Source organism: Halichoerus grypus, chromosome 3 (genome assembly GCF_964656455.1).
Source record: "Halichoerus grypus chromosome 3, mHalGry1.hap1.1, whole genome shotgun sequence".
In the NCBI taxonomy this organism is placed as follows: Eukaryota; Metazoa; Chordata; class Mammalia; order Carnivora; family Phocidae; genus Halichoerus; species Halichoerus grypus.
Window position 1 is genome coordinate 188264782 of NC_135714.1, and position 21842 is coordinate 188286623.

At 39.1% G+C, this 21842-nt stretch overlaps 1 protein-coding gene across 2 annotated transcripts in view; it reads right to left on the bottom strand.

Annotated features, from left to right (window-relative positions):
• Positions 1 to 21842, bottom strand: part of ASAH1 (N-acylsphingosine amidohydrolase 1) — a 49122-nt gene that overhangs the window by 13679 nt on the left and 13601 nt on the right. For both annotated transcript variants that reach the window (XM_078069735.1, XM_036109227.2), the window contains exons 2-5: positions 12795 to 12841; positions 3385 to 3475; positions 2892 to 2978; positions 300 to 378 (exon numbers count right to left, since the gene is read on the bottom strand). In XM_078069735.1, the coding sequence (XP_077925861.1) occupies positions 300 to 378; positions 2892 to 2978; positions 3385 to 3405 (187 nt within the window). In that variant the 5' untranslated portion in view covers positions 3406 to 3475; positions 12795 to 12841. The remainder of the gene's footprint in view (positions 1 to 299; positions 379 to 2891; positions 2979 to 3384; positions 3476 to 12794; positions 12842 to 21842) is intronic.

The window sequence follows — 21842 nt, forward strand, 5'->3', positions numbered from 1 at the left end:
CAGTTCACACCATGTACAGGAGGTTCAAGAAGGCAGAACTCATGTATGGTGAAGTCAGAATAAGCGGTTAACTTGGGGATGCGGTACCATCCGTGAGATGGTGTGATGGAGCATTCTGGATTGCTGGAATTTTCTGTGTCTTGATCTGAGTTGTGATTACATGAATTCATGCATTTTAAAAACTCTACTGAGCTGTATACTTAAGATCTATGCACTTAACTGTATGTAAGATCATACCTCAATAGAAAAATTTTAAAGTGCGTTATTAAATCTTATAAAAGCTGCAAAGTGAACTTTACCTAACGGTATCTCAGTAGCAGCTGCGATCCCCTTCATTTCCTCCCCAAAAGGACCAGGAAAGTTGCCAAGTAGGCCAGGCTGGAAAACAAATAAATTATCAATCATTTGACCTAAAGCGTTACTTTGAGATTTGGTTCTTTTACATATAATATGTTCTAGATGCCCCTTCCATGGTAAGTGATAAAAGTCATGGATAAAGCACTGTTACATCCTGTATTTCTAAGAGACTCTATCTAGTACTCAATATTGGGCCCCCCATTCCTTAACTCTTGCTTTTATTCCCTTAAACTCAACTGTTCTCAGGTATTATGCCAAGACCTATCTATGACTGTTTTTTCCTGCCTTATATTTCACCCTGTTCTCCAAAAAAAGAGGGAACTGGAAAAACTGCTCTTGGATGACCTAACATGGCCTGCAAACACATCACAACAAGCACCCCTTATCTCCACCCAAATTCACCCTCCACCTTGGCGCTGCACCCTCATTACTACTTCTTTTCCACACTCATAAAGGCAAATCTGTCTGCTAGTCATTCACAAAACCTTCTGTCTTAGTTAATGGGCTTCCCAGGCTAAGATGCATTATCACAGTCTGTGAGCAAACAATGGACACACGAGCAAAACCCCAGTGGACATATACTTTTATTCTCAAATGCAAGTTTCCACTAAAGGTGAGATCAAAATTTAAGCTCACAGCCTCTCGCTAATAAAATAATGTGCTTAAAATTTGCAAGTCTCATTTGTCACCGACTTGGTATTTATGTCATGCGACCTAAGCATATTTTCTTTTCCCCCTTAGGAATTCAAAGCATTACACAAGTGGAATATTCCTGCCAATTTAACACACAAAGATGACTTACTGAACATGTATTAACCACTTATCATATCCAGGCACTGTGCTTTATAGACAGTATTTCACTTAATCCTCACAACGACCATATAAAATATGTATGATTAGTGTATTCTCCCTGATGAGAAACCTGACATTTCACAGCTTAAGAAACATGTCAAAGGATATAGTTATTAGGTGATGGATCCAACCTTAAAATCCAATGTTTAAGGGAAAAAAAAAACCCAGTGTTGTCTGAATGCAATCCTGGGCATGTGCCATGTCTGGGGACAGCAGGGGCCTCTCGTCTGCTGTTCCTGCCCACCTCTGTATGTGGGGGAGGTCTGGTTGGTATGAACATGAAGGAGACCCTCAATCAAAGACTCTGAAAGCATAAATATGAGGGAGAACAGAGCTGGTGGCTGATGGGTCCAAGTGTCACAGGGATGACATGCCTAGAGCATCCAGTCTCTGGGACTCAATGATCCTTAACTAGGGGTGGTTTTATCCCCAGGGGAGATTTGGTGATATCTAGAGGCATTTTTGGGTCTCGCAAATGAAGGGGTGCACCCAGTGGGTAGAGGCCAGGGATGTTGCTAAACATCCAACAATGCACAGACAGCCCCCACAACAAAATATTATCCAATCCCAAATGTCATAAGTGCTGAAACATCTGCCCTATGCCCTGGGTGTCCCCCCCAATCCTTTGTACCCTGCAGAACACTGAGGGTCCCAGAGCGATGACCGAAACAGGGTGATGAGGATCTCTAGGGGGCTCCAAGGGCCAGGCCCTAGATTTTCCACTGGTTCCACCTAAATTAAAAAGGAGCTGAAGAAATGGAGTCTTCCTGCATGACCAGGAGGAAAATGAACTGATTTGGCAAATACAGAGCTCCAAGAAACACTCAACCCAGTGAGTTTCAATGGTCACAGCTACTGAAGGACTCCATGAAGTACAGAGCTGGGCAGAATATATCATTTGGTCATATGTAGAAAAATCTGTGTCCTGAGATACAGAGGCAAAGTACTTAAAAAAAAACAACCCAAATTTTCAATAGTGAACTGGCAAATATAAGTACAGTTGACCCTTGAACAATGCGGGGGTTAGGAGCGCCCACCTCTTGTAGAGTTGAAAATCCCCGTATAATGTTTGACTCTCCCAAAACCACCAAGAGTTTACTGTTGACCAGAAACCTTACCGATAATACCAATAGTTAATTAACATGCATTTTCTATGTTATATGTATTTTAAACTGTATTCTTACAATTTAAAAAGGTAGAGAAAAGAAAATGTTAGAAAAATCATAAGGAAGAGAAAATACATTTACAATACTTTACTGTATTTATTAAAAAAAAAAAAAATCCATGTTTAAGTGGACCTTCCCAGTTTAAACCTGTGCTGTTCAAGGGTCAACTGTATGTCTAAGGGGAAGGACATGCCATGCTGCCAGACGAAATATATATGTGCCCACTGTTCTGTAAATAGTCTATACTTAAAAAAAAAAAAATTAAGGGGCAGTTAATTGCCAAAATTTGCCATGCTATTTTGTGTCCTGTTATTCATACATTACCAAACCCCAGAATTTTAAGTCCCTCTAAAGTTTTGATAGTGGTCTACAATAAATGCAAACTTGTCCGAAAGCTCCTTAGAAGAAGTTGTCAAATTATGCCTTTAAATAAATACCAAAGCCTTTTCTGAACTCTGTGTCTATATGTGGATGTGTGTATGTTTAAAATTTATTGTGGGAAATAATATTTCTTACCAACTTTTGATCCACTATCTGCATAATTTTTCCACTTGGCACAAATGCATTTACTAGATCCTTCAGGGAATTCACTATAATCCTTAGCTGAAAAATAAATAAATTGTTTAACAAGAGACATAAAAAATGTTGACATTTAAGATTAATATTGGTAAAATGAAAACAGACACAGACCTTTTGATTTATCCATACATAGTTAAATAGAGTGCTATTTGGAAATATTTTCATCTAACATATACACACAATACATCTTTAACAGGCCATTTTATTAATTAATTAGAAAAAGGCAGATGATAGAAAGAAACAAAGGCAAAGGCGAATAAAAAGACCAGGAAGCTACAGAAAAATGGCATCATTTCTTCTGTTGTTAACAGGAGAAAAATATCAAAATCATATCCTTAAAATACTTGGTGTGTAATTTCATGAAATGCTCTTTTAAAAATGCAATTATATTCAGTAATGTCAGAAATAGAAGATTTAACAATCAGCATACCGCTGGTGCCTTGTCAGCCATCAATTCATGCCATCTTTTGTAGGGCGGTAAGTCAAGATTTATGGTGTACCATGGAACTGGACCCCTATAGCTGTAATGAGAGGTGTAGCATCGTGAAATGTAAAAAGCAATATTTTGATGGGAGTTAGGCAGTTACATCGAGATGGCTATGTTAGAGGCATATTCTTAACAGTAACACAGAAGTTGGTACTCAAACCAAGGTTTGCAGAAGAGCTCATTTTCCCAGCTAGTGTTTCTGCCCTATGTTGTATACACAATCACACATAATTTCAGAAATCTTAGAATAATACATTCTGGAAGGGCAAGGTGAATTGGTGATAAATGAAAGAATTTTGGCTCATGAGCCTCATGTCATCTGAATCTCATTGCTAGAAAATATCTGCCTTTTTTGCCCTCCTAAATCTCTGCAGAGATTTAGTCTAGGCTCTGGGCACCTCTCTCTGATTGGTTTCCCAGTCTCAGAATTCCCTCTTAGACAGTCACACTACTGCCAAATCAGTCTTAGCACTGGCTTTAGTACGGTCACCTTTCAAGCGTCCAGAAGTGGCAGCATGTATTAGCTTCCCATGATTGGTTTCAAGAACCTTCTCTACTCACTCAGCCATGAGACTCTTCCTGCCGTGCTCTCTCTCTCCGTATTCTTCTGTAGTCAGTGCAAACGCAAGCACTGTTCCAATCATACGCATTCCCCAATTTCCTACCCTTCAACTGACAAACAGCAGTTTCTGCTATGAGGATATAGCAACGTCCACTCCTTTATCATTGGAGCTGGGCCCTATTTCTGGTGGATGAACGCTACCACTGTTCTCTGTAGTTACAGAAACATTATCTTCTGGCTCTTGTTACTAAGCCTCTAAGGGTGTGCTATTCAGTGATTTATCAGCTTAGAACTAATAGTAAATTAGTAAAACTATTACTGTTTTATATTTATATAAATATATAAATTTATATATTTATAAGTAACATAAATTTAAAAATATATTAAAATACATATTTAAAATATAAAAATATATATTTTTATATATGTTATTATTAGTAAAACTAATAATAAAAATAACCAGCATTTGCTCCATTATTTCTCTGCTCCAGAGAAACACAAGGTGCATGCTGGTGTGAGTTACAGGAGCTAATATCTATATTAAAGACTATGATACTTAATTCCTAGAAAAAAAGCTTAACATAAAAACAAATTAATTCAGGGGTGCCTGGGTGGCTCAGTTGGTTAGGCGTCTGCCTTCGGCTCAGGTCATGATCCTGGGGTCCTGGGATCGAGCCCCACATTGGGCTCCCTGCTTGGCGGGGAGCCTGCTTTTCCCTCTCCTCCCCACTCCTGCTCTCTCTCTTGCTCTGTCTCTCAAATAAATAAAATCTTTAAACAAAAAACAAATTAATTCAGTTTCTGACTGATCATAATGTCACATGCGAAATTCGGTTCCACAATTCCAAAAAAAAAAAAAATTCTGGTTCATCCCATTACAGGGCCTCCCCTCCGTGCCGGCGCACACTCAGATTTCCATGTCTAGGATCAGTGGTAAGGCAGTGGCCCATTGGCGCTCTGCACGTCAGTGGCATTGCCCTAAGACAGGTTTTCTGAACTCCAATCAGCTGCTCTTCCCCTTAGAATATCCAACAAAACCCAAACCCACATCCACCCTAATCTCCTGATTCTTCTTCAGTCCAGAGCCTTGGGTAGGCTCAAGGATTCCAAAGAAGAAATGGAGAGGAAATAAACTCAGTAGAGCAGAGGATTAGATTACGTGGGCATGGGGAGACCCCAAAACCTCTCTATAATAACACCTCCACTAATCACAATCCTTTGAAAGAACTGTGAAGCTGATTAACAAAATCATTTTAATAACCAACGCTTAGCCATGATCCCACATTTTACTTCTCACTAAACATTTTTCTAAAATGTCTCCGTATTTAACATCTGTACCTCAATTTCCTCGAGAAATAAATAGTATCTACCTTAGGAGGGCAGTGACGATTACATGAAATACACAGAAAATACTCCACGGTATCGGTACTCAATCAATAGTCATTACTATAGAATATTTTCCTACGTCACTGCAAACAATAAACATCATTACATTATGTTTACGACTTAGCATCTGCTGTGCTCAGCTCATCACAGTCACTATTAAGAGCTGACTGAACCCACCTGGCTCCACAGGTAGCTCTAAAACTAGTCCCAGTGACACAACACACGCACATGCAGACAGAGGCTGAGCGCCAGGGAGCAGCAGGAAATAAGTGCTAATGGGATCTGGAGGGATTCAGGGGTGCTCCAGCTGTCAGTCCCTTGATCTCCAGCCCTGATGTGACCGGTCAGGCTGGAGAAACAGGCGTTTGTTTCTCTCCTCCCTCACAGATGCTTGTGCATACCTCCAGAATCCAGGCACTCGATCAAAAATAATGTACAGGGGGATTCTGCTGTCATTCAAAGGTGTATGAATACCACGCCCCCCTCTCACATCCCAAGACACAGTTACAGTTCAGAGGAAAGGATCAGAGCAGAATGGAAGATTTTTATGCAGAGAACAGGCTAGGGAGGTAGGAAGGAATCCAGGAGAAATACCAGGACAAAGGTATTTACAATATAGATAGATATATATGAGAAAAATGTGTTTATCTGTACATGTGAGTTTTGTACACCTGTCTTTGTACACTTGTATCACATACATACACTCAGCAGCCTGGAACCAGTTAAAAGCCCAAGCAGGGAAGGTTTGCAGGTTACCAATTCATAGACACACACAAGGTGAACATGAAAGGGAGTAGGAAAAAAAAAAAAGCTTTAAATATGGAAGGTATTCATTACGTGTTAAATGAACTGGGGCAGTGAGACCAGTCAAGACATGCATGTAATCAATAAGGCATGAAAACCAAGATGCAGCCAGTGTTCACACAAAGGAAGACCTCCAGAGAACAAGCCATTAGAGAGGGGGCTGGAATGCACACTGGCTTTAGAATAACACAGAAACTGATTACTTCTAACTTACTTCCTGTCAAATATTTGCCTTTTTCCACAGGAAAGTGAGTAAATCGAAAGAATTTCGTGTATTACAGTTGCACTGTATCTGGGGCAGAGGCTATTTAGAATACATAATTTAGGCAAGTGCAGTACAATATATATATAACTGGAATGCTACAAAAATCAAGAATGTGATCTTGATATTGCTGGTTTCTGAAAATTAATTAAAGAAAATGTCATTTAGACTGGAGTTGGGGGCAGACAGGGTAGCTCTCATGCCCAACTGCAGACCCAACAGGAAGAAAGCTGCCTTTCTTTTTTTCTTTTTTCTTTTCTTTTTATTTATTTTTTAAAATTTTATTATGTTATGTTAGTCACCATACAATACATCATTAGTTTTTGATGTGGTGATGCACGATCCATTGTCAAGTTGATACGACCCTGAACTACTACTTCACTATTCCAGCAGAGGAAGAAAGGTTGCCCTGGCAACAGCCGGGCCAATGAGAAGCTCTTCCAACTCCCAGTTTACTCCAGTGGACTTATTTTAACAGCCTTCTCAACTTCCCTTTTTCCTCTAGAAAAGAGTGCTCCTCTCCCTTGTTCTACAGACTTGCCTATGGTTTTGCCCTAGCTTGCTTGTCCCTCACTATAATTCTCTGCTATTCCTGAATAAACCCATATTTGCTGGTAACATAACTGGCAGATTTATTTTTTAAGGTTAACAGTACTCGGTGATCAGAAGTAGAATCCAGAGAAAACCCCCAACAACTCCAAGGCTGGTGAGAAAACAGGTGCCGATTAACCACAGAGCCAACTGGGCTCCCTGCTTTCCTGACAATCCTGGGGCTGGAGGGTAAGTGTTCCCTGTGTTCTTCTCTTTGTGTTCGAGCTCTCCAGGCTTTATTCGGGATTTGTCTTAAGGCTGTGTGTGTGTGTGTGTGTGTGCGTTTCATCGGAGAGTAACTGTTGACTCCTTTACAGAATCAGACTGTTCCTGTTGGAACTGTACCGACTCCCGTCTGGAACCAGACGGTTCCTCCGCCAGTGTGAACTGACTCATTTTGGGATCAGACTGTGCCCACTGGATATGCACGAGGCTTGTGGTATGACTCCAATTTGGAACTGGATTGTTCCTGCTGGAACCATACTGGGCCTTTGGTCTGATGCCTTCTGGAAACAGGCTGTTTCTGTTGAAACTGTGCTACTTAGCATTTTTTCTCTCTACTCTTGAGAAAAACGTCTACGAAATGGAATCCCAGTCATCAAAATGCTTTGAGGGTACCAGGCCCCTACTGGGGCTCCACCTGGTCTATCTTTAAAAACTATGGTCCTTCTGCATATGCATTTATAACTAAATAGACTGAGTTAACCAAAAGTAATTTAGAACTTCAATAGCCCTTATGGGGAACTTTCCGACCTCCCCAAACTTGGTTTACCCAAAAGTAAATTAGAAAGCACAGCCACTAAAAAACAAAAAAACCTAAATGGGATGCCTGTTTTAGACGGCACCTTGAGGCTTCTGAATCCTTTCAGGATTCTGAGTTTGCCTCTTTGTAAAATACTATTTCTAAATTAACTGATACAAGTGAAAGAAGTCTAAATGGCTTTGGAGCCCTCTTTTTCTCCTCCTCTACCTTCTTTGTTTCCAGACACCTGGCAAGTGCTACTTTCCTTTATTCTCACAGCTGAACTTCCTTTTTTTCCTCTGAAATGCTCCCTGCTCCTTCTCCTGCCTCTTTAAAGTTGAGTCTTCCGAGGATCTACAGAAATGCCAAGTTTCTTATGCTTGCTGTACTAAGGGAACTATGCGAGCCATAAAGAATTTTCTAAAGTGACTGACACCCTCCCCGCCCCCCCCGCATAAGCTTGCTATAGAATTTACCCTAGTTATTCAAACTTACCAATCTAGTTTCTCAGATTTATATCCATTAGTCCACATGCTTATTTGTGAGGGTCAGACCAAACACTGGATGAAACTAGTCTGATAGGAACATCCTGAAGGACATGTAGAGAAACAGACTCCTAACTTTTGGCAAGACACTAGAACACTCCCAGGGAATATCCACTGGGCAGTTATAGTAGCTTTTCCTAAGCCTGTCGATGGAAACAAAAATTCAGGCTTGTGCACAAAAGCCTGATGAACCTCTTTCATGACTACTACAATCAACTCCAAATTGTTTTTAAAGAAGGTTCTGGTTTCCCTTTAAATGCTGAATCCACTCAGGTAGCATTTAACTCTACGTTCAACAATGACCTGAACATGGATATTTCTCGAGTCTTTTTTTTTTTTTTAAAGATTTTATTTATTTATTTGAGAGAAAGAGAGAGAGGGAGGGAGGGAGGGAAAGAGAGAGAGAGCACAAGCAGGGGTAAGGGCAGAGGGAGAAGCAGAAGCAGACTCCCTTCTGAGCAGGGAGCCCGATGCGGGACTCGATCCCAGGACCCTGGAATCATGATCTGAGTCGAAGGCAGACGCTTAACCGATTGAGCCACCCAGGCGCCCCTCTCCTTGAGTCTTTTAAAAGGACCAGGATGAAATGGAAAACTATACTCACTCCAGATTGAATCTGGCAAACCGGCTCGCTTGCGTCCTAGATGGGTCACCTAAAGAAGGACTGCTAAAATTTTCAATTTTCAACTTGGGCAAATGAAGGTCCCTAAAAAAACCAAAAACCTTCCAGTTTCTGCTATTATTGCAAAGACCCAGGGAATTATTAAAAAGCTGGGACAAACTTAAGTGCTCCAGGTGCTGTAAGCCCTTTACTCAGTCTTTCTAACCTCCTCCTCATTCCCAAACACAAGGCCCTAAGGAGCTAAAGGTGCTCATCCCAATCCTCCCTCTTTAGTGACCTGCAGACACCACTTTCCAGACTGGGAACAAATCTCCTGTCTGCGTTGACGCCAGAGCTACGCTCTGCGTGCTTAACCCCACTGCTTCAAAGCAGTCTCGACTTCACAGCACTAAAACAGTTCAAATAGTTGAGGGGGTGCGTCTCTGATAAACCTCAACAGGTTCCCATCTCTGACCCTATTCCCTTTTGTCTAGGCCTATTGAGAGAGATGCATCCTTTCTCCCCCTTAATTCATCCATCTCTATTCATTTACGGGGCCAAGATTTCTCACAGAACTATCATGCCAGAACTTCCTTCTCCCAAAGGGGAAATAATTCTAGAATTTGGTAACAGTAATCAAAATAGCCAACCAGGGGGATTAAATGACCCTTGCACATCTTTCATTTGCTCCATCTCTGACTGGAGCTGCATCTAGAGACACTGATTATTTGCTACTATTGGATCAACTACCACCTCCTTCACAGGCAAAATCCTCGACTGATATTGGCAGAATCCAAAGTACACCTCCCCATCAAGATTCAAATAGATCCCTCGAACCCCTCTGCAGAATTAATCAAAATCAAGAAGGCCCTTGAGGCATCAGGCCCATAACAGAAGATTATAAGGCTCAGGGCTTCACTATCCCCTGCACTAGCCCCTGTAATATTCCTATTTTATCTGTAAGAAAACCCAGTGGCTAAGGATGGAGGTCTGTCCAGGGCCTAAGAGTAATAAGTACCACTGTTTTCCCTTGGCATCCTGTTGTTCCCAACCTTTACATGCTACTGATATCCATTCCTACTGAAAGCTAATTTTTCATAGTTTAACTATGCAGTACATTTTTAGTATTCTCGCTGATGAGAATAGCCAATATCTTTTTGCTTTCACTTGGGAACAGCAATAAAGCTGGACGATCATATTTATCCCCAGGGTTTCACAGAGTCCCTCTTACTTTTCACAAACCTTAAAAGCTGGGATGATAGAAAGTTTTGGGAAGGCTCTACTTGGTTAAAATATGTAGATGACTTGCTTTTCTATCCCCCCTTCTCAAACTTCTTCACAGGAGATAGCATCCACCTGTCAAAATTTGTAGCCTTAAAAGGATATAAAAATCTCCAAAGTTAAAAAAAAAAAAAAAAAGCAGTTTGCTCAAATTCAGGTTTGATACTTAGGGCATCTGATCTCCAAACAAGGACTACATTCGGATCCAGATGATACCCTTTATGATTGTTGAGAGGACTTTCTGACCCCTCACGACAATTTGTAACAAACTCTTCGAAGCAAGGCAAGCATTTTCATGACTTCCTGAGCGTTCTTATTTCAAGGATGTAAATGGTAAATACTGTGTGGTAATGCTACCGCAACTCCTTTTTGAAATCACTGAGGCAGCACCTTTACCTTTGGTATTTCTACCCAACAGGTTGAAATATATGGCCTTGCTCAAACTTGTCCCTTAGCCAAGGCTAAAGCCACAAACATTTATACCGACAGTCAGTATGCTTTTGGGGCAGTTCATCACTTTGGAATATTATGGAAACAATGAGATGTCCTTACCCCCAATGGGGATAAGATTAAAAATGGCTCTTATGTCCAAAATGTACTAGATGTCATACTTTTGCCGGCAGCGCTATTAATAAGGTTTTTGGGCGTGCCAGACTTGACTCACTTCCTGGAGGCCAAACAAAACCACCTCACTGGTATTTCCATCAAAAATGCTGCTCTCAAGGAGACCAATAGCCAAACCTCTGTCACAGTCCAAAGGAATGTTCTCCCAGATGATTATTTAGAAAAATTGACAAGAGATACCCAACAATTGACTCTAGAAAGGGAGAAACGATATTGAAAATCTAGTAATTGTTGTCTTGATAAAAAGAGACTCTGGTTTGGACCAAATAACTGTCTGGCCCTACCAGCAATTCTAAAATTCCCACTACTTACATGCATTAAACCACTGGTCTACTAACAAAGTGTCAGTATGTACCTGTCCTGTACGTTTACAAATGTACTGTGTGCTCCTGGCTGTGTTCACTATTCTGCTTCCATTGTCTCTTCAAGCAGAGACTTCCCGGAGGCCTATATGACTCTACGTTTGCCTTCACAGGGAAAAGCTCTCTCCTAAGTTAGAATCAGTGCCAATAAATATTTCAGTTGGCTACTTTTAGACCTAGAGTCCTAGTTTAGAGCCATCATACAACTTGGAGTTCTGTTACTTCTTCCGCTTTGCATAATTATTTTAAGTTTTGTATTTTGTTCCCTACCAAACTTTTTAAAAAAACAATGAACCCAATAAGATGATGCTGGTTCAATGTTCTGAGAAAATCTCCAACACTTAAGACCTTAAGAAGATACAGACTTTGGATGGGAAGTGCCTGAGTGTTCTCTCCTACCTTCCTCGTCAACTCAAACATGGCTTTAAGTGGTTTCCAACTGCTCTGCACCTTCCTCCCTGCACAGAACATGACAAGCAGGAAAGGTCCTTCCTGGAACTGAGGGGAAAAACCACTAGATATGGAAAACTTGACTCTTGATCACTTATGCTTTTAAAGAAAGATTTTTTTTTTCATTTATTTTTTTGAAGATGTTTTTTTTAAAGAAAGCTCCACCCCCAACATGGGGCTTGAACTTGCAATCCAGCAGAAACCCAGAAAGAAAGGAGCCTTGCAAGTTGATAGTACTTTAGATACCACTTTACTACCCCCACAGGAAGAAGAAAGGCGTTCTCCTCTTTTGTTCTGCAGGCTTCCCTATGGTTTTGCTGTAGATTGCTTGTCCTGGATTGCAATTCTCTGCTCTTTCCAAGTAAACCCATGTTTGCTGGTAAAACAACTGGCAGTTTTATTTCTAAGGTTAACAGTTTAAAGTTATACTCTCCTTTCCCCTGTCCCGCAGCAAGCTACTTTCAGAGAGAATGAAAGCAGGGCAAAAAAGATTACCCTTCCTTACACCTTTCTCTACTTTTCCACATTCTGTATCCTCTGGGCTGGTGGGCTATTCTTAAACTTTTCTCATAAACCCATTTAGCCACAAAAGATTTGAAAAGGCCATATATTATATTAAAAATATTAACATTAAATGCACTAAAATATGACACTGGCCCTTCCCTTATGTTTTTTAATCCTGTTTTGTTCTCGACAGCTTTGATTATCATGCCAGGCGTTTATTTCTTGAAGGTTTCATATATAAGACCCTACACTTTCTTCCAATATAATCTGGTGGTTTATATTCAGGTACCACAGGAAGTCATGGTTCAGCTCTGCATTTGTCAGGATGAAAAAATGCTTGGCAGTTGACAGAATTTACTGGAGAACAGAGATTCTTTTTTTTTTCTCTGATTTTGATAGACTAGAAATGGGCATTTTAGTCATGGGGTATTTCAATATTTGTCCAGGGTCTTAGCCAAATATGTAACACACAGACCTGGAAAAAAAAAATCTGTCTCAGAAGAAAAAAAAAATTTTGTCTCAGGATAGAAGACATGACTTAAATTTTTCTTCATTATTGTCATTTTTATGAGATAATTACATAAGGGAAAAGTCTCCACAAAGGCCAAAGTCAGTTTTGAAGATCTGATGTTTACTCACGTTGGTCCAGAAGGAGGATAGGTTGATTTTCTGCAGTTTTCTGTCCACTAAAAAAAAAACAAAGAAAATTAAGTTTCAGAAAATAATAAACTGAACAATTTGCAAAAACAGTTCAAGACTGTGTAAACAAAATCAAGCGTGATTTGCCCTTTCAGATCATTACTTCTTAAAAGTCTTTTGCTCCCAGGAAAACTTGTAAAATCTCAAACTTAAGGGCATTTTCAGCCTTAATTCAATTTGTACTAGTGCTATAATTTGGATTCTATATTGCAAACATACTGAATAAAGAGGAAATGTTAAGAAAGTAGATGGAAATGTTTATGTCAGATAGGCTGATATATCACTAAAAGTAAATTAAATCCTGATAGAGTATGATGTCACTTGAATTCATGAGCCAACTCCACTGCAACCGAGATTTACAACCCAAACCAGATTTTCAGGACACACTGTGCAGGGCCCTTCATAATCTGGCCATACTTTACCTTCCCAGCCTCCTTTCCTGCCACTCCTCCTCTTATCATGCACGGCCACACGCAAACACGTCCTCTAATCTCGGACCCTTCCCTGCCTGTGCATGCGCTGTTCCAGTGGCCTAAAATGCCATTTCTCCACCTGATGAACTTTGGACTTTAATTTCTAAGACCCATTTCAAATACTGTCTTTTTGTGAAGTCTTCCTCTACTTCCCATATGAAAACAGTCATACTCTCCCCCATCCTCCCTGCAGCATCTGTGCACATCTCCATTACCATAGTTATGACCCTGCATTAAAATTATGTTTCTCTCTTCACCTCCTGTGCTCCGGGAGGTGAATGGCTCCCAACACTGAGACCACTCAGTGAATGAATGAATGAGACTGTTTTAGGGAGAGCTGTTGAAGCTTAGTAGCAACATAAAATCAGCTCTTAACATGAAATGGTAAAAGTTCACAAGGATTTAGGATGTCTTTTATTCCTAGTTCAAGATAGCAAGCATGTTTATCTCCTGCTGTAGACCCAATATTGTAAATGTAAAATAATTTTTAAAAAGAAGTAGAAATCCATAATAAAAGGTGGAATAGGGAAGGAAACTACTAGAACTATAGTTTGAGCTCAGAAAATATTTCTGCAGCAAAAATGTGTGGGAATGGAGATCTAACATCTTACTTTAACTTTTTTTTTAATTAAGTACCAGTTGATACACAATGTTACATTAGTTTCAGGTGTATAACATAGCGATTCCACCAACTCTGTATGTTACGCTGTGCTCACCACAGGCTACAATCTGTCACCATACAATATTTTAATAATACCACTCACTATACTCTCTGTGCTGTGCCTTTCATCCCTGTGACTTATTCATTCCATAATGTATTAACTTTTTATAGTAAAGAAGTGTATAATGTAGCGTGACCTAACCTGTGATCCAAACATTAACGATCTAATAACTTTACTACAGTAAAAGTTGCTCATAAGTGCTGTTTTGCCTTGTTATTTTAGACTCAATTCACTAAGAAACAGCACTAAGCATCAGATTATCAGAAGCTAATTCAATCATCAGAATTTAAACTCTATTTCTAAAATATTAGAATATAACATATTACATAATATATAGCATTAATTTGATAATTCAGTATCAAGGGAGCAAAAGCTAATCTCCAAAGCCATTCAGTGTTCGTAACAGTGGTTGAGGGTGGTTCTTATTTGGAAAAATTTCAGCCCCTGAGTTTATTTTTTTTTATTTTTTTATTTTATTTTTCAGCCCCTGAGTTTAAAAACCATAGTAAAACTTGACTGCTGCTAACCTAACTCCTGTGTAATACAGAGGTTTGGATATTCAGCATCTCTTTCTTATAAAAATTCACAGAAATGATAATGGTTAAGTCTACAAGAGGAAAAGGAGTTCATGGTTGATAGTAGTGGTTCATTAACACATGACAGATTCAAATATTTTCCACAAAGTACCTGCCAATCAGCACTATAATAATCACAAGCTGGACACAGCTTGCATTTTCACAAGCTTTGTACATTTGTCCAACTAAGCTTTTGTCTACACCACACATATTCTTACCATTGTCCACTGTTATACAAAATAGCAGATTCCATTACAGGTCTTACTGAATTACTAAGTTCTCAAGTTCTTTGAGAGCATCCTTGCCTGCAGTTGTTCCATGAGAATATATACAGAGACTAATTCTTCAGTCTCAAACTTGGCATTGATGCTTTAATAAATAGCAATAACTGATCAGTATCAATAACTTCAGTATCAATAATTGGGAATCAATTTGCCTTGCTCTTCAACTGATATGGACGTGTCTACCAAAGTCCCAGGTAGCCGTTCTCATCTAAAGGCTAACAGTGCACAACAAATTTTCTCAGGACACATTCTTTTCTACTGCTGCAATCAAATGTGATTTCATTAACTCACCATGGCTAAATGCCTTTCCCTGCTTTGCTAACAGATGAGCTACTTGAAGACTTATTTTGGTTGCAACCTCATTTTGCTTTTAAAAATTTGTAAATAGGGCGCCTGGGTGGCTCAGTTGGTTAAGCGACTGCCTTCGGCTCAGGTCATGATCCTGGAGTCCCGGGATCGAGTCCCACATCGGGCTCCCTGCTCGGCTGGGGGTCTGCTTCTCCCTCTGACCCTCTTCCCTCTCGTGCTGTCTCTCATTCTCTCTCTCTCAAATAAATAAATAAAATCTTTAAAAAAAAATTTTGTAAATAAATTCTGTGATGAGATATTCTTTTAAACTGTCTTATTTTTCTGATCATTTTTTCCTACAGGTCGGGAATACTGTGCTGACCCCTGAATCGTGCAATGTTGGTACGTACTGCATTCCTTCAGCACAATGCTGGACGTGCTCTGTTATCTAATTAACTGCCAAGATATTCCATACTCCACTTTGCCTCGAGAGCATAACATCTGAAGTTCACTTTTTGTGTTTTGACATGATAGGTTTGCACTGATAATTTTTTTTGAAGGATTAAAATAACATGGTACGTTGATACATGTGGCACTCAAAATGCAGCTGAGTTAAAATTGCACAACTATCACTTGCAGTGTGCCAAGCCACAAGCGCCCTGCACCCAGGCTCTGCTCGGCAGGTGCTGTCACGCAAGGCACCCACGGACGGTGGGCAAATACACGAGCGTGGCCACGTTCCAATACAACTCTGTGGATGGACACGGACATGTGCATTCCATGTAATTTTTACATGCCACAAAATATTAATCTTCTTTTGATTTTTCCCTCCCAACTTTTAAAAAATGTCAATGCCATTCTTCGCTCGCAGGTCTTACGAAAACAGGCGGCAGGCTGTCCTGGGCCTGCTGACTGAGGGGTGCCCGCCCCTGCTGGAAAGCAGGACAGCCGTACAAGCTGCCCGGGTTCTTCCTAGACGACTTTTTCAGTTTCTTTAGAGGAAAACCCTTGGAGGCGCTGTGTATGTGTGAAACAAAGAGAGAGAAGGAGAAAGAGACTGTGTGTGTTTCGTTTTCTGCCGAGTGATAATGCCATATGCAGTTTTGTATGCAGAGGTCAGGATGGGGTTATTTTCTGTTTACTGACCTGTTTGACTCTCCTTTCATCCTCATTTAATGTCCTTATAATACCCTCCAGAATAATGGCCACTCTGAGCCAGGAACCTCTTCAAGGAGCTCCTTTCTTCACACCAGCTGCTTCTGCTTTTGTCTTATCAGCCAATACTCCTGCATCTACTACCTACCTACCAAAAATTAACTGAAAGTGCCTGAGAGAGAGAGTCATTTAAAATCATATGCTCGGGCGCCTGGGTGGCTCAGTGGTTAAGCAACTGCCTTCGGCTCAGGTCATGATCCTGGAGTCCCGGGATCGAGTCCCGCATCGGGCTCCCTGCTCGGCAGGGAGTCTGCTTCTCCCTCTGACCCTCCTCCCTCTCATGCTCTCTGTCTCTCATTCTCTCTCAAATAAATAAATAAAATCTTTAAAAAAAAAAAAAATCATATGCTCGGGGGGACTTTATTATACTAATAAAAGTATTCTGCATTATAATAGCACCAGGAATGCAACATATATCATCATAGAAACCTGATTGTGTAAAAGTTTTAAGATTTCCGGTTACCTGTTTAAGAAACTCTAAAGTGAAAATATTTAGGTAGTGAAATTATGCACAGGTTACCTCTGATAATTCAAGGCATACATAGAAGGGCAGTCAAGGGGCGCCTGGGTGGCTCCGTCGGTTAAGCGGCTGCCTTCTGCTCAGGTCATGATTTCAGGGTCCTGGGATCGAGCCCCACATGGGGCTCCCTGCTCAGCAGAGAATCTGCTTCTCCCTCTCCCTCTGCCTCTCCCCCTGCTTGTGCTCTCTCTCTCAAATGAATAAATAAAACCTTAAAAAAAAATAAAATCATATGCTCATTTACTTATGTATTTGGCAGCACTTAGTTGTCTTAGTTTCCTATGACTGCTGTAACTAATTACCACGAACGTAATAGCTTAAAACAACACAAATTTATTATGTTATAGCTCTGGAGGTCAGAATCTAAAGTGGGTCTGCAGGACTGTGTTCCCTCTGGGGCTCTAAGGCAGAATCTGTTTCCCTGACTTTTCCAGCTTCTAGAGGTCGCCTACATTCTTTGGCTTGTGGCCCCTTCCTCCAACCTCAAAGCCAGGAGCACAGCATCTTTTCTCTAGCCTCCTGCCTCCCTCTTACAGGGATCTCTGTGATTATATTGGGCTCCCCTGGGTAATCCAGTATAATGTCCCCTGTTCAAGCTCCTTTACTAAATCGCATCTGCAAAGTCCCCTTTGCCACAAAAGGAATATATTCACAGCTTCTCAGGATTAGGACATGGGCATCTTTGGGAAGCTATTACTCATCCTACAACACTATCCATACAAAAAGACACTGCTGAGGATGAACTATGTAAAATCTCATTGCAGATCAGGAATAACATATAAACATTTGCTATCAATTTGGAACACTAATCCTGAATCCCAATAAGCAAAATCCCAGTTTCCATAAGAAATCAATTCTCATTAGTAGACCTATATTACAAAAAAATGTATCAACTTGTTAATTTACTTTCATCGATAAAAAATTTTTGGAAATATATGTTATACATATATAACACCTACATAATATCCTTGATTTGCCTCTTAGCCCACAATGCCTAAAAGATATACTATCTAGCCCTGTACAAAAAAGGTGAATGACTCCTGCCTGAGAGTAAAGGCCTCCTAGTCTAATATTTAGGCACAAAGAAAACAAATGAAAAAGAACCTAACTGAAAAATATTCAATAATTTAAGGAACAGGAAAAAAAAAAATATATAAGATAATGATCAGTTTCAACATTCCTGATTACTCTGCTAGTAACCTCAAGAAAAATTCAATATATTATACCTATAAAACAAGAACAAGATGGTATGGAAAAAAGGTAAACCAAATAATTAAAAACGTAACTGCTGAAATAAAAAGAAAAGTAAAGGTGAGAAAATCTGTCTTAGAATAAAAAAAATATATAGAAAACACAAGAAAGGTATTTATCCAAAGGATATAAACATAGTGATTTGAAGGGGCACCTGCACCCCAATGTTTATAGCAGCAATGTCCACAATAGCCAAAATATGCAAAGAGCCCAGATGTCCACTGATAGATGAATGGATAAAGAAGATGTGGCATATATATAAAATGGAGTATTACTCAGCCACCAAAAAGAATGAACTCTTGCCATTTGCAATGATGTGGATGGAACTAGAGGGTATTATGCTAAGTGAGATAGTCAGAGAAAGATAAATACCATAATGATTTCTCTCATATGTGGAATTTAAAAAACAAAACAGATGAACACAGGGGAAGGGAAAGGAAAATAAGATGAAAACTGAAAGGAAGACAAACCATAAAAGATGCTGAACTCTAGGAAACAAACTGAGGGTTGCTGGAGGGTGTTGGGTGAGGGGAAGGGATAATTGGATGATGGGCGTTAAGGAGGGCACTTGATGTAATGAACACTGGGTGTTATATGCAACTAATGAATCACTAAATTCTCCCTCTGAAACTAATAATACATATTAACTAAATTGAGTTTAAATAAAAAAAAAACACAGGAAAAATAATAAGATAAACCACAGGAGGAAAAAAAAAAAATAGAAAGGTTTATAAAATCATTATGTGGGGTCCAACATCTGACTAATAGGATTTCCAGAAAGAGAAAGCACAGAAAATAAAGGAGAGGAAATTATGAAAGAAATAATATAAGAAATTTTGCTAGAGCTGAATGGAGATGTGTTTTAAAATGGAAAGGCCTACTGATTACTCAAAAAAAAATAACTGAAGAAAAAAAAGAGCTTTCAGTGAGACACATTACTGTGCTATTTCAGACATAAAGAATAAAGACAAAAAACATAAAAGCTTCTAGCACTGGGCAGGGGAGGGGGGTCCTACAAAAGAATAAGAATTACACACCCATCAGACTTCTCAACAGCTACATGAATGCTAGAAGAGAGTGACACCAGCATTTCCTTGGCAGGAAATTAATTTCAAACTAGAATTTTATAACTGGTCAAGGCACTCATCAATTTTGGGATTTAAATGGAGTCTTCAATTATAAGTCATGGCAAGGACACAGAAAGTGTACCTCCCACACATTATTTCTTAACAAGTTACTTCAAGATATATTCTACCAAAATAAAGGAGTAAACCAAGTAAAAGACAGAACAGGATCCCAAAAGAATGGCTCCAACATACACGGTAAAGGGAACCCTTAGAAATTACACTCCCAACAGACACAAAGAAACAGGTGTCCTAAAAAGCGGGACTCCATAGAATAAACTGTATGGTTGAAAGGCTGGAAGAACTTGAGGCTACAAGAGAAGCACAGACTTTATTAACAAAAGAAAAACAACTAGAAACTACAGGAAGAAACTGCAGCATCAGAAAAATATGGTACAAATAAAAACAAATTGGTCCCAGCTAGATTAGGAATTAAATAGGTTTTTAAGAATGGACACAATAAATATTGAGAGAATAAATCAGAGGTTGAATAATATACATAACATAAGTAGAATGGGGGCACCTGGGTGGCTCAGTTGGTTAAGCACCCAACTCTTGATTTCAGCTCAGGTCATGACTTGGGGTCAGGAGATCGAGCCCTGCATAGGAGTGTGGAGTCTGCTTAAGATTCTATTTCTACCTCTCCCTCTCTTCACCCCCTGCTCTCTCTCTCTCTCAAAAAAAAAAAAAAAAAAAAAAAAAACCGGATAGCATAGGTTTGGTTTCTTCTTCTAATGACAAAAAAATGAAAAGCAATAGAAATTCCAAGGAAAAAAATCTGTACAAGAATGCCATGATATAAACATGAAGCGAACTAAAACGTGTCATGAGTATGAATGTCATAGAAAACATATTTGAATATTCTTTCAGTGTCATTAGAGTTGTGGCTTTAGAATTATAGAAAAGGAAATATAGTCAGCGCACTGAGCAATAACCATTACAAGTCATACTTCTTTAAACATTGTTTACTGTTCCCATTTTTTAAAAGGAGATATACAGACAAAGCATGAATGACTCAATTACAATTATGTTATTGATGTTGACTATGCAAAAGTATATAGAAATGAAGAGAAGGTAGAAAAAAGAGGGATGGGTCAAGGATGTCCACGTGCACCACTTCAATACTGTGCTAGAGTATCTAGCCAGAGCAATTAGGCAAGAAAACAGAAAGGATCCAAACTGGAAAAGAAGTAAAACTGTCTTATTTTCATATGATATAATCTCTCTCTCTCTCTCTCATTTTATATATATATATATATATATATATATATATATATATATATATATAAACCCCTAACAAATCCACTAAAAACTTTTAAAAAATAATAAATGAATTCAGCAAGTTTGCAGGATACAAGATCAATGTACAAAATCAATTCCATACAGTAGCAATGAGCAAACTGATAATGAAATTAAGAAAACAGTTCTACTTAAAATAGCATCAAAGAGAATATGATACTTAGTAATAAATTTAACCAAAGAAGTGCAAGACTTGTACACTGGAAATTATAAGACATTGTAAAAAGAAATTAAAGACCTAAATAAATGGAAGACATACATGTTCATAGACCAGAAGGCTTAATACTGTTAAGACGGCAATACTCACTAAACTAACCCACAGATTTGATGCAATACCTATTTAAATCCCATCTGGCTTCTCTGCAGAAAGACAAGTGACCCTAAAATTCATATGGCAATTCAAGGAACACGTAATAGCCAAAACGGTCTTGAAAAAGACCAACAAAGTTGGAAGACTGACACCTCCTAATTTGAAACTTACTATAAAAGCAACAGTAAGCAAGACACTGCAGTAGCAGCATAAAGACAAATCAATGGAATAGAATTCAGAGTCCAAGAAATAAACCCTCACATTTATGCAAACTGAAAATCATGTTTGATAAGAGGCCTGTATCTAGAATATATAAATATCTTAAAGTTCAATAAGAAAAAGACAACTTAATTAAAAAATAGGCAAAGGATTTGAATAGACATTTCTCCAAAGAAGATGTAAGTCAATAAACATATGAAAAGATGCCAAACGTCATTTGCCAACAGGGAAATGCAAATCAAAACCACAAGGAGATACCACTTCACAGTAACTAAGATGGCAATAATAATAATAATAAAATAAGCGTTAGCGTGGATGTGTAGAAACTGGAACCTTCATTCAATGTTGGTGGAAATGTAAAACGGTGCAGCTGCTTTGGAAAACTGACCCTCTCTCAGTTAAACATATAGTTATCATGGGACCCCACAATTCTGCTCCTAGGTATAAACTGAAAAGATATGAAAACATGTGTCCACACAAAAAAATCTACACAAATACAAAAGTTCATAGCATCATTACTCACAATACCAAAAGTGGAAACAACCCAAATGTCCATTAACTGATGAATGGATGATCAAAATGTGGTATAGCCATACAATGGAAGTTATTCCATCATAAACAGAAATGAAGTATTGCTACATGCTACAGTGTGGATGAACCTTGAAAACACTATGCTAAGTGAAGGAAGCCAATCACAAAGAACCACAT